We start from the raw sequence: 14,770 nt of genomic DNA on the forward strand, positions 1-14,770 counted from the left end.
TTATCGTCTATACCGAAAGTAGTACCTGGCCATCAGGTTGAATACCTGCCCTTAGCTTTTACGCTTAGTTTTACTGGAACTACTGATGCTCCTGCCTGTGTTGGTAACGAGTCCAACGACTTACCAAACTATGCTAACAGCACATTCCTTTGTACACAGATTAGTCCATGACATTATGAGTTAGTAAACAAATTATGATGCCTTCAAGGAAAAGATCCATTTCAAATATGATTACTGATGTTGGCTTAACCTTTGTAACGCCAAGCGTTATATTTAAAGAATAGCAGCGAAGATAATTTTCGTTGCAGCTAAATTTTAATGTCACTTAACACCAGAATATGCATTTTTTTTATTGGGGTTTTTTGTTAAATAAAAAGGTGCTTCAAAGTGGACATTTACTATTCACTTTTTCCAATCCCGAATATTGCATTATGACTTGGAATAAGGTTAACTTTAAAATCGAATCCTTTCTGAAGGAATCACTTGTGGTTACTTACCATTTGTCTAAATCAACACGACCTCCAATTTGCTATTTTAACGACTGAAGGTGTGTTATCGACTTTTGTGTTACTCTAATGAGAATGGAATTCATGGGAAATCGATGAATTGAGTAGCTCATAGCCACTTGCCATTGGTTGGTGGTCTTTCAATCAAATTTCACTGGTGCTAGTCAATTTGATTTGTAAATAAGTAGGTAAATAAGTAATACTTCACCACCATCACGGAGCTTTTGGTTTAGCAAATCAGTCTAGGACAGAGGCAGGTCACCATAACCGCAGCTTGTTAACAAATTTGTCCAAAAACGTGATTAATAGCTATACAATAAGTGCAAAACTGGTATGTGGATATACATAGACTAGAAGTTGATTGCATCCAGGCGATAGTCTTTAATCGTAGTTGCTTTTCCTGTAAAAAGTCTTGATACTCGAATATAATTTTACAGTTAAATAGGTATAAAGCCTTAAATTTAACCACCACAAGTAATATTCGGTGCGATGAAATTTGCCCACTAATTTAGAGTCAGTGAATGTAAAATCGGCTAGGGAATCAAAGGAAGCTACTGGTCTATTAAAATGACAAGTATGTCGTTTAATAACAGTGGTAAATATTGTTTATCTTCTAATATCTCCAACTGCTTATCAATGTTTCTGCCCACCAACTGCCCATATCCTTTTTTTTACCTCATAAATCTTCTTCTAGCTATTCAAAAACCCTAATCCAGACACTTCCTGTAGAAAGAGGGAGCGCTATGACATTGTCGTGAGATCCATAAATGCATGATTACAATGAGCTGATGTTTTGCCATTGGAATTAGGTTCTAATCCGTTGTTTGCTTAACTCTCGGTTTTGTTAACGGTTCACTTAGGAGCTCTGTTTTTGTTCCTTGCTGGGCGGCCTGGTCTGCAGACGAATGCACTAGCCCCAAGCCCATCTGCAAGTTGAAAATACACACTCTGTCCAAGTATTGTGGCTTCTTTTGTCGTTAGGATGGTCTTGGGCTGCTGTAATGATGACATCGAAAAATGAACCCGTTATTAAAGGTTAAAAACCGCGAATTCTACTGCAAGACAAAAGTGCAAATGCTGTGGATAAAGGGAATCCGCGACAAAACTCTAGCAAGAGGCATGGAAGTTTCGTCTACCCTGGGCAACTAATTCCTGTCCCGTAGTCTGCAAAAAAGCTAGTAATAACTAAAGTAGCACTAACTGTGACCTTGGACAACCTGAAAATGTCCCTTACGGAGCTGTCTACATTGTCTGTAAGAAAATAGTTATTATGTAAACACGTGAATACTCCTCCAAATCTCTACTAGCTGGACGAAACCTAGACAAATATAGCTGGGCAGCATTATATTGAGAATAAAGTGGGAAGGAGGAATTGACAATTTTAAGCCCCGTCCTTTGTTATACGATTCTGCTTTTAGGCCAGTATTTCTTCGACAAGTGATGGACATGCGCGATGACCAGCTCAGCTCCCCCTTCTTTCAATCCAGTTCTCAAGCAGGAAAAAACTCCAGATCCGGTAGAATCACCAAGAAGGATCAGTGGTGTTGCGGTCAACTGTCTTCTCAGATGTATGGAAATTCGGCGACCGGCTTGGTTGGCCCGTGAATGTCTTACAGCACCGATTACGCTGCGATGGCTGAAGCGGAAGGTTGACCATGGGAAGCACCGGAGGCGACGCTGAATAGGACAGAGGGTCTATGCAATAAACTGCTTGTTTAAATCTTTGTTTTGGTTTTGTAGCCATCTGGGGGCTCTGCAACTTCTGCCTGGCTATGTTAGTAGCATCTCAGCCCTCTTGCCCGTAGGCAATATATATTCTGCCTGCGACTTGTCTTCTTTCATCTTTAGGCTAGTGTCAGGTCCCTGTAAAAAGGTCATACGATAAGTCTGATTTTCAGCCGATTGTTTGACCTCAAATGATCCTTTATTTGCAGAATTTTACACATAATAAGAACTTGGTTTTTATAGGGTAGTTTGATCGGTAGTTCGTTGTAATAATTGCATTCATTCATTCATTCATCTCAGTTCTTACAAGAAAACAGTTATGCAAACAAAACTTATATTGACACACAGCCAAAGCGACAAAATCAGTTAAATTAATCACCATGCCAAGCGCAGCATAGGGCAGCAAGATTCCGTAGAACTGATAAGGGTCACGTTGCAGCCCATCCACTGCCCCCAGAGGTCGATAATGCCTCAATCACGTGCAGTCGTTGAACCTCTGCGTGCAAGTAAGATGAATTTTTATCTTCATTTACTTGTTAACTCTGTCATCATTTGGTTTACCATCTGTCTACCGAATGAAATGGTTAGATTTCACGACAGACTTTTTGAGTGAGAGGAGGGACAGGATGGACAGTACCAATCAAATAGACTAATGCGGGAATGGTAACCGATAGTAAACACGGATTCAATTGCATTTCAGTATGACTGGGCATTTGAACTGAAGTTTGGCCAACAATTCTAGGTCTGTCCGGTCCAGAACTAGAGTAAACAAGACCGAGCATATTTGGCTTCGAAATCAAAAGTGTCTGGATGTAGTCACTTTAATTTAAGGCAAGATCAAAGGCTACTTTGATGCATTGAGTGTGTGATTGCAAATATTCCATAAACGGTATTTTGCAGGGGATGAAAGTACCTCCCAAAAGCGTGATTACAGCGTAATATGCCACTAGATTCGAACAACAATGCCACAATTGAGATAAACTCTCCTCAACCCCAGCGTCGATCGTTGATTCTCATCCCCCTCGGGCCTGCAGAGGAGCCGCCAGTGTTCAACCTAGCTCTCAATCTCAATGGCGCCCGGAAATCTTTTCTCACAGGGATCGACGATTGGGCCATGAAAAGGCCAACCAACTGCAAACTCATTCACCGCTTGGTCGATTGTTGCAAAGCAAACTTGGAAATGGTTCCCATAACCTGCGATACCTTCTCCAAGTCCTCCCTAATGGACCAGGCAAAGTGGTTCGAGGAAATTTTCTCCATGCTCTTACCCATTGAAGGCAACGACTCTGCCATTTTACATCTCGCCTGTGTTCGACAACAAGTGCGGTCGAACGGAAGACATGTTCGATTGGTCATTCTACTCACATACCTTGATGAGATGCTCTCCAGTATGCTCTACTCCCATGATATTACAAAGGAGGTCTTGACACCGTGCTGCAAGGCCTATGCCACGTTGCTTTGCTTTGCCGCCGCACTATCACCTCTCAGAAAACTAGCCATAGAGCTCATTCAATCCACTAAACAGTCATTATCTGTGCCCTCCCAAGTTCAGCTGCCCCAGAATCAGCAGGTGGGTTTCGGAGCCTCTGTAGCTGTGAGGCCGGCTAAGATGAGTGAATCAATGAGAGATTTAAGAGTCTATCAGGAGACGTTCTGTCGCTGGAGCATAGACACAGTGCAGTTTGAGCACACTGCCATCTTCTACACAAGCGGGGAGAAGCCTGCAGCACTTGAAAGACACGCTTTGCGAGTGCGCGCCAGCAGAAATAGCGATCTTATTTACCAATCCTTTGAATTCACGATGCATCAGCAGCCTAAGCCTCAATCTCAGCAAAATCAACTACAGGTGCCGGCATCATCATCACTACTGACGCCAACTAAACCGGCTCATACGTTGAGGGTGAACTCGGTATCAGATATCACTTTCGAGGATGATGTAGAAAACAGTGGCTCAGATAAGATGATCACCGAATCAGGAAGTGAGGAGACCCTGGATCAGCAAGAGGTGCAGCAAATAGAGGCGGAAGAAGAGGGGCGGGAGCAGGAGAATAGTGAGGAAAGTACCATTTGGGACACGGCATATAATGACAAGGAGGTAGTGGCTGGGAGAACGAGCGATGCAAATGCGAGATTTATCAATGAAAAAGATGGATTTGTACTGATTTCAGCTTTCCTTTCCGGTATTAAACAAGACGCTTATGTGTTGAGAACAGGGTCACTCTCTCGTCTACAAAGTGACATCCCCACAAGGATAAGCGTCATTAATAGAAGTCAGAGATGCGCCTCTTCATCTGCGGAAAATACCGGGAAGGAGATGGGAGATGAAGAGGAGGAAGAAAGAGAAGGAGAGATGATATTAACAGGAGAGGAACCAATCAAGAAGACCTCTGAATTATTAGACACCGAGACCAGTTATGCAGACTCAGTGAGTCAGACCGTTCCTGAGATGCGCTGCAGCACAACCCCTAAGAGACCCTATACATTGTCGGTAGCTCTCAGAGCATCCGAAGATGAGGGGGAGGAGGAAGAGAGCGTGGATGATGAGAAGAATGAGGCGCGGAGAGGGAGGTCAGATAATTCTCGAACCGCTTCCTTCGAACTCACGACTGTAGGTGCATTTAAGTTAAATGACGGTTCGCCCATTCAAATCATGCTGGCCGGAGGGAGTGTGATGAAACACAAGCAAATTCTGATAGAGATGCAAAGATATCTGTTGCGTGAAAAGGCAAACACTTTCTCTGCTAGTGACAAGCTCAGAAAATACCTGGAAAGTGAAGGAACCTCCAGATTTACCATCCTAACTCTTTCTGACATCGAGGACGAAGAAAGAGGAGGAATCGGAGGGGTAGGAAGAAGAGGTAGTTCACAGACACGGGGAGCGAAAGCGATGTCGCTAATAGAGGGAGAGGCCGACACGGAGGCACCCAGGGTGAAGGACTCGAGAAGAACCTCCACTTTTAAGGTCAGAGAAGGTGCTCCACTCAAGCTCAGGCAGCTACGCCAGAGTCAATGGAAACGGTGGAGGGCAATGTGGGAAAAGTATAGACGCTATGTTCGGGAGGAGGCAGGATCTTTCCTTGAAGGATGGTAAGTCAGTGCTTCGTAACACTAAGTTAATTGCAAATTAATATGATTAGGGCTACAATACCTCCGCTTTGTTTATACAGTCGATGCCGACCCATTGTGTTTGTGGATGACGAAACAGACTGCGGTGCCGTCGCACATCTGATTGGCAGAACAACGGAGACCACGGTGGGGCACTTCTCCCTGTGCCAGGATGCGCCGACGCAGGTGACGACAATGTGCCACAGCTGCTTTAAGCGTAGACAGAACGTATGGAGTAAGCAACAACGTCTACTTCATGAGGAGGCGGAGACCTTCTTGGCCCAGAAGTTGGTCCTTCGAGAAGGCAAACAGTCAGCGAGCCTACTCAGCCTCCCTCATCCCCTCCCTTCTCTCACCGCCGACTCCACCGAGGCGATCGATATCGGACCGGCGCGCATCCTTGTCACTTCCAACCGACGCGAGGATGGTGGGGTAGTCGCTCACATCATTACCGAGTTTCCCCTAGATCCGGTCCCTCCTGATAACCCCCAAAACCTCCACCTCGTCTTCGACGTCGCTATGCCTGAGGAATCTGTTTAAGTGTGTTTCACTTGATTTGAGATGGGTGAATGATTTGATTATTTGGCTACTTTTTGAATATCATTGTCCCCCTATCCACTGTTGTGTCTTCGGCACTCTTTGGTTTCTATTATTACTAAATGATTTGTGCAATTAAAAGTATCCGTTCTTAAAGCTAGATGTCTTTTTTCCTACTCCCCCTCCATTGTGGCTCAGAGCAGGAATAGGCTGACGTGCTAACGTCCCACTACAACTAATATCGAAGATAGATAGAATTGATGTCGGGATGCACGGCAACATCTTCTCAGCCTTAATTTGACAGACTGCTTTCAGAATTTTAAATGAATTCGTTCAAAAGTCAACTTATGTTGTTGTCACTTTCAATTTATTGACTTGTGGTTGGGAATCAATACCTATCCTAACTGCAAATATATGGTAGGCTCAAGGTGATAGGCTATGGTCTGGTTTTGGCAGGTCAATTAACCGCACATGCGATCGCAAGTACTGCATAGGCGTGACCTAAGATACATACACAGCACGTTACGCCCTGTGAACAGACAGGAACGCACCAAAATAGTCACACTATTAGAGTCGCGGCAGGCAGGGACTTAAACGTCAGAATTTATTCACGTGCAATACCAGTTACCATTACCACAGACTGCCTCCAGAGGCACGTAGCATAATCGATGCTGTGACAGTACACTGGTGGTCCGGCAACCAATGAGAGAGCTGTGACCTTGAGAGTTGCACACTAGCCTTGGCATTCAGGTGGAAGATGTTGGACGTGTGGAGCTTTTTCGCCTGTACCATGTTTTAAAATGGAAAAGAGATATGACGCATTTTAAAGCAAAGTGGGATGGGTATCATCACCTTAAAACAAATAAAACTACCGAGAACAGACTCAGCTTGGAAGTTGGGGCGTATTATTAGCTGAAATGGAAGAGGTATCAATTTAAACAACTAGGGTGCTTTAATAGGGGTTTTTATGATTTTGCTGTTTCCACCCTCGAGTGTCACAATTCATCGAGGACAGAAATACTCTATTTTTAAAATACACAAGGCAGTGTCTCTGAGCCTGGTTTCAGAAGGTAACCCTTCCATTATGCATACAAGGAAATAAAGGTAGGAATTCCTTGCGAAAGCACTAATAAGTATGGCAAATGAACATGGGTTTTGGCTATATTTACAACACATTTCGCATGGGAACATGGTGGAAGTAAGGTGGTGAACTCCTAGGGTTGGAGCGATACTGGGATTTTTCCTCAATTTTCTTCACATTGCATTGTGTTCAGACATGGAGGAAACCACTTGGACAAACAGAGGGTTCCTTGTACCATATGCACGCGAATTTTCAGAAATGTCCATAGATTTTTGAATAAATCGAAGAAACATTTTGAAGGAAGCTAGTCACTTTAATCTTTTGACAAAATCTAGCTTCTGCAAAGTAGTTAACCTAAGTACCTCTGAACTTCCGCAAAACTGGAAATACTCGCCTTAAGACCTCTGAAAAGAAGCATAGAGAGATGTTGCAACCACACTGGGAGCCACCACTCATAGAACAATTTCATCCACAAGCCACTAGCTTGATAAACATCCGCCTAAAGCAATAAATCTACCCGATTATAAAAGATAATAAAAGAAGTAGTAAAGTCTGATGAAATTTGTCGAATCAAGATAGCATGGAGGCTGCTTGATGGCATGGGGAAGCCATGGTGTGCAGAAAGGCAAGAGCGTGCGCGTCCCGTGGTCGATGGGTTTGCGCGCATTCTCCAGTCACATCATCCCCCAGTGGACCAATAGCCTTGCTTCCAGCTTATCGATTTCAGCACACGCATGCACCACCACTGCCCGTGTGGGTGCAGGGCGGGCATGGTGGAAGGCTGGGCCGAGACGTGGCAGATTGTACTTCACTTCCTTCCAGTTCTCTGGCCAGTTTCATTTCTACCCGTCCTTTCACTTGACTTTTACGTACACGGGTCTACCAATGGAGGCGATAAAGAAAAAGATGCTGGCTATGAAGTTGGACAAGGAGAATGCCATTGACCTGTGAGTTCTACTTCCCAGTCTTTCTTGTCTCTGTTTCTACTTGTCCCAATTTCGATGACTTAGAGCATTACTTAGAACGAATCGCCCATAATATTGTTCAAATTAATTATCGTTATTTCGCGTTTCATCAGTACCATTCTCGATTCAGACGGCTTTCTCGATCAAATCCCATTTCAAGTAAGGCATGCAAAACCGACAAGTGCCGATGTAAAAGTAGTCTCGAATATTCTCTTCACTGTTATTGAACCTTCCGAAGTTGAGTTTCTAATTTTCTGAAGGTTCAGCATATGCTGTTCCAGTGTATCTTCAGTAATACCGACTGATTGTAATAATGGAAATCGCAGTTCGACTTAAGGTGTAGACAGTGAAACCAAATATAAAATTTGAATAAAATGTACCTAATTTAGCAACACACACAAAACTCCTCATAAAACAGCCCAATACCCATCAGGGTTTGAGCAAGTGTTTGTTTGTCACCACTTTGTTCAAAGATTTTTCAACAATCACTTTCATCTTTCTTACATTCAAATCAGTTTAGGCTTTGTAAATGCTACAATTATTTCAAAACCTCCAAACGGTGTATGCTCCATTTGCATGGGGTTGAAAGTTATTAGGACAGGCAAGAATACGGTTGAATGGATCAAAGCAGCAGTGAAAGTAAGCGCTGCTTCTGTCTAGGGCGGATCAGTTGGAGGAGCAGTTGAAGGAGAAGGAGATGGAGATGTCGAAGAAGGAGGAGGAGATGGGTGATGTAGTGAAGCGTTACCAGGGTCTGGAGGCTGAGAAGGAAGCAGCTGAGACCCAACTGGCCGAGACTAATCAGAAGCTTGAGGATACTGAGAAGCGCGCTCAAGAGGTGAGTACTATAGCTTTCATTACCATGCTTTTCATTAAAGCAATAAATTCTTGGATCAGATTGGCCGTGAGGGTGGGGGCTAAGCGGGTAGGTGGTGAGACGAAAGACAGGAAGGCGGGGTAGGGGGCAGTAAGCGTGCGTGGCTGTCAACTGACAACCTGTTCCCATCCCTCCCCTTCCTTCATCCGTCTGATTGGCTGAATGGCTGACTGACTGAAGCGTCGTCGTTACTCCTCGAATTCCCTCTCCGGGCGGCGAAGACGTGGCGGTCAAAGACGCAGTATTCCATCTCCTCATCGGTATCATCGACACCCCAATCAGCATCAGCATCTGCAAGGCAGCAGGATACATCAGGCCACTAGCAATAATTCCACCCTGAGAATGACGTTGTCCTACACAGATTTTCCTGCTTCTTCCACAACAACATTCCAAGCTGCGCAACAACGAAAGCCCCGTAGGGGTCGTCACCGCTATGGCTCCAAACAGCATATCTTTGAGTGCGAGTGCGTTTGCCAGCAGTGTGGTCAATCTGCTGTCATGATCAACAGCATGTACGACTTCCGACCCATCGGAGTTCGACCCGATCCTGAGGGATGTGCGGCAAGCAGCACCGATTGTGAAGAGACTGCTGCACCAGCTCCCAAAAGCTACGTGCCCTACTTCACTGATGAACCCCTCTTCTCGGACTATGGGGATAAGAGCGACGATGAGGATGACTATGTTAGGGCGAGAAAAAAACGATTGATTGGCGACCAAAAAACAGCCTTTGCAGAGGCCTATTCGGCCTCAAAGTTGAACTCTGGAACCCTTATTCAGTTAGCAATTGTTGAGGCTGAACTGAAAAATCTTGTACATTCGTCATTAAGGAAGGTAACTAAGCAGTTTTGTGGTTTGATTGGTAGACAAAGACCGGACCGAAATTTTCTGGGATAAATGAGCCTACCACCACTGTCATCCTGCAGGGTTAATCAACATGCTGACTGCAATTGTGCATCAGAGGTTGTGACCTTTGACTCCTATTTCGCCGTACGTGTGATTAAGTAAAATTTCAAACAGCAATAATCAAAATAGCACACCAATTACCTGGTTGTGACGTCGATCAGAATTATTAAGCAAATACGGGCACATGGAAGTAAAACAAGTTTTGTTTATATGGGTGGCGCGGATATTAAGGCGTGCCTTGTGTTCGTGTTACTGATCCTCGTGTAATGAGCGGGTCTTCAGCAGATTCACTTCTAGAAGCGGTAAAAAAGAAGATCCTTGCGTCCAAAGTCAATGTTAAAACATTAACTTTGGAACTTGAAAGCAAGCATGCTCTTCTTAAGACCGAACATGAGAAACGGGAAAAGGTATCATAAGATTTTGATTGCAGTTTGCACAAAACTGGGAAATACAGTGGGAACTCTTCTGGTTTTAGGCTGAGGCTGAGGTCGCTGCTCTTCAACGTCGCATTCGCCTCCTGGAAGATGATCTTGAGAGCACGGATACTCGTCTCACGGATGCCACCGCCAAGCTGGAGGAAGCCAGCAAGGCAGCTGACGAGAGCGAGCGGTTAGTCTATTTATTTGTCAGTCATCCTCGTCTTTCTGCATGCCCTCTTTTGCATGTTGGCCGCATTTTGCCTCCTTGCAGCTTTCGTCGAGCCTTGCAGTCACGTCAGGTAACTGATGACACTCGTATTGAGGAACTGCAACAGAGGATTCAAAAGACTGCCAAGGAGGCAGCTGAAGCTGAGCGCAAATATCAGGAGGTACTTAATCTGGTCTAACTCCTTTTATTTCTTTTCCCTTTTAACTGTACTCAGAGGCTGTAAAGTTCTCGAAAACCGCACAGTTGCCGATGAGGAACGGATTTCTTCTCTCGAAGAGCAACTGAAAGAGTTCACCTTCATGGCGGAGGATGCCGATAGGAAATACGATGAGGTGCCTAGCATGATGAGAGAAAAGTAGTAGCATGTGACGCATGCAACCGTTCCATTGGCATGGTAATCACGTCGAAAATATAGATAATTCATTGTGTAAACGATCTTGATCACCTTTAGTCCTCGCGCAAACTCGCTATGTCAGAAGTGGACTTGGAGCGCGCAGAGTCCCGTCTTGAGGCGGCTGAAAGGTTATTATGTAGATCACGCGTCTTTGCTCTCTATTTCTATCATTGGGTTTGCGCCTGTTGCCTGCACATGCATGCACTCATCCCTTCCTTCCTATCCCCCCTCTCCGCTCCCATCCAGGCAACTCAGGAACTTGCAACAGCAGAGGATGCTTTAGCTGCTGCGGAGAAGCGAGTCGAAGATGCTGAGGAGTAGGTTAATTCTTCGTGAAATTCGCCATTGATGTCTCCTTTCTGCTATGTATCTACTACATGCTTTTCACAGGCGCATCCACTCAATGGAGCATGAGCTGCGTGCTATCACGACAAACCTAAAAACCATGGAACTCAGTGAATCTACGGTGGGTAGTTCTTAAATACTGCTTGATTTGCTTCATGTTGCTTACATTGAGCTCATAACGTTTCTCTTTCAGCCCCTTGAAAGTCCCCGTAGCATGATATTTTTCTTTCGGCATGTCACAAGAGTTATTTCGGCATTAGGTAGTACTGTAGTGTGGTAGTTTATTTGCAAACAAGCATGTTTTGGGAGTTTAGTCTCAGCATGTTTGCAGTGGAAGTGAGCCTATCATTAATCTGTAACATGTAGGAAAATCCTCGATCTGGAAGATGAGCTCCGCATCGTCGGCAACAACATGAAATCCCTTGAGATCTCCGAGCAGGAGGTAATGCTAGCATACCACTCACTGGGTTGGCCGTCTTATGTCTTTTGTAACGAATGACTCAGAAAGCTCATGTCTGTGACGTGCTTAGGCGGCACAACGAGAAGAGGCCTATGAAGAGAACATTCGTGACCTCACAGAGCGTCTTAAGGCCGTAAGATTCGCTCTCTAGCCCACCTAACGCATGTCTCTCTTTTTATGATTCCCGTCTCTTCCTCTCATTCCACATTGCATGATATCGCCCGCTGCATGTGCTATGCTTCCGCGCACTAAGGCCTCAAAGCAGAAACAGACCTACCAGGCTACCCTGGAGAAGTTGACCAAACAGTTAGCAGAGGTAGGCGTTGCTGTTGTTGTTGGCATTGTTGGACTTTACCCATTTGAGTATCCGCATGTGTGTATGAGTATGGTGTGTGCGGGAATAGAGTCAGAGAGTTCCACTAAAGCTTGCTCCGGAGGCTGGCTAACCGGCAAGGCATGAGCATGAGCACAAATTCCGACTTCGAACGGGACGGTGGCAGCCTTCGCTTTAAATGGATCACCACCCCCCCTATAGGCTGAAGACCGGGCCCAAGATGCCGAGCGCCTTGTCCACACTCTGCAGGGCGAAACCGATCGTTTGGAGGGTAAGCGGAGGGTTACCCAGCAAGCTGTCTACGAAACCATTTAGATTGGGTGGAATGACAGCACGAGTGTGGTGTGACCTATGCTCTGGATGCATGCTTGCCTGCATGTCTATTGCCCTGTTTCCTTTCTCCCACCCCCCATAGGCTGAGAAGCGCACCGCCCTTGCCGAATCTGAAGCGTTAAAAAGGCAGGAGGAGCTCGCCCGTCTTGAAGGTGAGTGGTGCATTACTCTCCTGCGTATCCATCTGTTTGCACCTTTTTCACTCAGGGTTAAATTGAGGTGGCTCGGTGATCAATTCCGTATGTTTGTCTGTCCTGCAGCGGCGATGTTACTTCAACGTTAGGTTGTTACTTTTTGAGGTGTGATTAGTCGAGAGTTCGCTGTGTGAACCTGGCTTTGGGTCACATTGGACTTTCACAACTACTGGCATTAAAAAAACAGATTCAATAAGTTTATTAGTTGTGATTGCAGTTGGAGCAATATTAGTTTGGTTGATTAATTTGCTCTCCCTTGTTCATCTACAGCTGAGCTGGATGCAGAGAAGACGTTGAATGCGAGCCTACGAGAGGACATGGAGGACATTGCGGCAGAGTTGCAGAGCATCTGAGAGTTGTCTTCCTCGGTCCCCCTTGATCCACTTTCTACCGCCTCTCTTTGCATGTCTTACTGTCGAAGTGTTTTCTCTATCGCTTGCCCTTCCTCTAAGCTGGTTTTAGCCTTTTTTTCTATCGCACATCTTTTTGTCAAGTCATCATCATGTTTGGTGCTGCACATACGTACCATATGCGCGCGCATTGTGATCCTGTTGGTTTGCCTTCCATCTCTCTCTAGGTTATGCCAATAAAGAGATTTGCTTATGTGCGAGAAAGCGACTCTCTGCATGGCCAACTTGTCTTAGCAATGACATACATCAGTAGTGGTTTCGCAGCTGCTCGAAACTGGTATCCATAGACCGGTGCCAAATGCCACCGTTGATTGAGTGCTAACAGTTTTGGGAATGATGAGATGTGTGCTAGTCGCTTTCTCAGTTTGTCGAAACAAATTGCAGGAGTGCATATTCTGGTAAGTCTACCGTTCTTTTGCCAACAGATGAGCTTGTGGCGGAAAAGGAGAAGTACAAGGCCCTCGCCGAGGAGTTGGAACAAACTTTTGCAGAACTCACTGGGAATTAGAGCGCTGCACGCTCCGCCCTTCGTCCCGCCTCTCCAGCCGTTATTCGTTCGTTCATTTATCGGATTTGTCGCCTCCAATTATCTTTATCCACCTGTCTGCGCACATTAATGTCTTTTTTCCTTTTCGACGATTTATTTCATCATCGTGTATTTGCCGATCTGGAACTGGTAACATGTTAAAGCAATTTACTCCGTAGTAAGAGTTCCTTTTTCTGGGGCTATGACGGAAGTGGTAAGTTGGGATAGCCAATGCGATTGGCTTGTGTGGCCCATGATTTGATTGGTCGATGAGCCTAGCTGAGCTTGACCGCCCTCGTCATTTACATTAACCACAACGTCGACCCCAAGCGCGGGAAAGTGATTAAGCCTAGGCGGGTTGAATGAAATCGGCTGTGCAAAGCATCAGCCATGCGCGACATCGAAGCTCCTCGTGATATGCCTCTACTTCATAGTTAGCCGTTGGGACCTTTTAGAGGAACCTCACTTATTAAAGTACTTCGTTTTCATTGACATTGGAGGTTGGTAGTAGAAAATGAGCCTCAGGATTGTAGCCGCCAAAACGCGTTCGATTAGCTAGTAAGTGTAGTTATGAACCAAGTTTGTTGATACTCAGACCATTAAAAAAAGGCGTAGGCACCACTTTAACTGCGTACTTTGAGCGCAGATGCACACAGTCCGTCATAGTCCATTTGGCATAGCAGAACCCACGAGAACCCACCGAATTCACATGCCCCCTTGCAGTAGTGAACTGTTCCTGGTGCAACCCAATGAAATTACTAGCAAGGTTAAGGTCAACACAGCAACAGTGTTAAGCCCTATTACTGCTTTTGCTTGCACTAATGAACAACTGGAATGTGTCAGGAGGGATAAATAAAGATAATTAAATATTTTGTAAAGGAGGTTTGCGGTCACGAAATAGTCTACTGAAAAGTATAAGTAGAAGAGTGGAATGGATTAATAGTAGGGTCGGGCAGAAAAGAGGAGGCCAGCAAGCTGCATCTAAACGAGATTATCATCCTCCAATTTGGATAAGAATGCCGACGCCCGGTGATCTGGCTCCATCTACAGGGAGAAAATCGATAAGTAACTAAAAATGGGAATTTAAATGGGCCGAAAATTGATGTGGTAATTTGGAACTGACCTGTGTGACAAGATCAAGAAGATCAATGAGATGTTTGATTCCAACGCAAAGATTGAATGATGGGTCGGTTTGTCTGAGTGACAAACCGGAGGAACATTAACTTCTCAAACTCAGACTGTTAGTAGAGGGAAGGATGCTCGGATTAAAAATCAACAACCGAAAAAATCCATTATTGATGACAATGCGATTCTCAAACCTACAATGATTAAGTACTCGGACCTTAAAATTACGATGCATTCAAGGAGTTCGTGAGACAATCCTGGCTTTCAAGGCACCTGACAGAATTGAATGAAATTTATTGACC

The 14,770-nt window shown here is 45.0% G+C and overlaps 4 protein-coding genes across 4 annotated transcripts in view; 3 read left to right on the plus strand and 1 right to left on the minus strand. All coding sequences in view use genetic code 11, as the record gives it.

The window, feature by feature from the left end:
- Positions 1-1,959: 1,959 nt before the first annotated feature.
- EGR_08177 (hypothetical protein) lies at positions 1,960-2,285 on the plus strand (the record flags this gene model as incomplete). The annotated part of the gene is made up of 2 exons (XM_024497426.1): positions 1,960-2,154; positions 2,247-2,285. The coding sequence occupies 2 exons, from the start codon at positions 1,960-1,962 to the stop codon at positions 2,283-2,285; spliced, it is 234 nt and encodes a 77-aa protein (XP_024348136.1).
- Positions 2,286-3,171: 886 nt separating this feature from the next.
- EGR_08178 (hypothetical protein) lies at positions 3,172-5,876 on the plus strand (the record flags this gene model as incomplete). The annotated part of the gene is made up of 2 exons (XM_024497427.1): positions 3,172-5,318; positions 5,399-5,876. 2 exons carry the CDS (start codon positions 3,172-3,174, stop codon positions 5,874-5,876), a joined length of 2,625 nt encoding a protein of 874 aa, XP_024348137.1.
- Positions 5,877-7,605: 1,729 nt separating this feature from the next.
- On the plus strand, positions 7,606-12,760 carry EGR_08179 (Tropomyosin-2; the record flags this gene model as incomplete). The annotated part of the gene is made up of 13 exons (XM_024497428.1): positions 7,606-7,707; positions 7,777-7,901; positions 8,580-8,757; positions 8,977-9,627; positions 10,175-10,308; positions 10,390-10,507; positions 10,799-11,058; positions 11,453-11,528; positions 11,617-11,679; positions 11,800-11,862; positions 12,082-12,162; positions 12,296-12,365; positions 12,678-12,760. 13 exons carry the CDS (start codon positions 7,606-7,608, stop codon positions 12,758-12,760), a joined length of 2,004 nt encoding a protein of 667 aa, XP_024348138.1.
- A 1,564-nt stretch (positions 12,761-14,324) lies between these two features.
- Positions 14,325-14,770, minus strand: part of EGR_08180 (receptor tyrosine phosphatase type r2a) — a gene marked incomplete at both ends in the record, with an annotated part of 2,784 nt that continues 2,338 nt past the window's right edge. Inside the window, 2 exons of the mRNA XM_024497429.1 lie at positions 14,325-14,387; positions 14,467-14,539. Of these exons, the coding sequence (XP_024348139.1) occupies positions 14,325-14,387; positions 14,467-14,539 (136 nt within the window). The remainder of the gene's footprint in view (positions 14,388-14,466; positions 14,540-14,770) is intronic.

Source organism: Echinococcus granulosus (genome assembly GCF_000524195.1).
Source record: "Echinococcus granulosus chromosome Unknown EG_S00098, whole genome shotgun sequence".
Taxonomy (NCBI): domain Eukaryota; kingdom Metazoa; phylum Platyhelminthes; class Cestoda; order Cyclophyllidea; family Taeniidae; genus Echinococcus; species Echinococcus granulosus.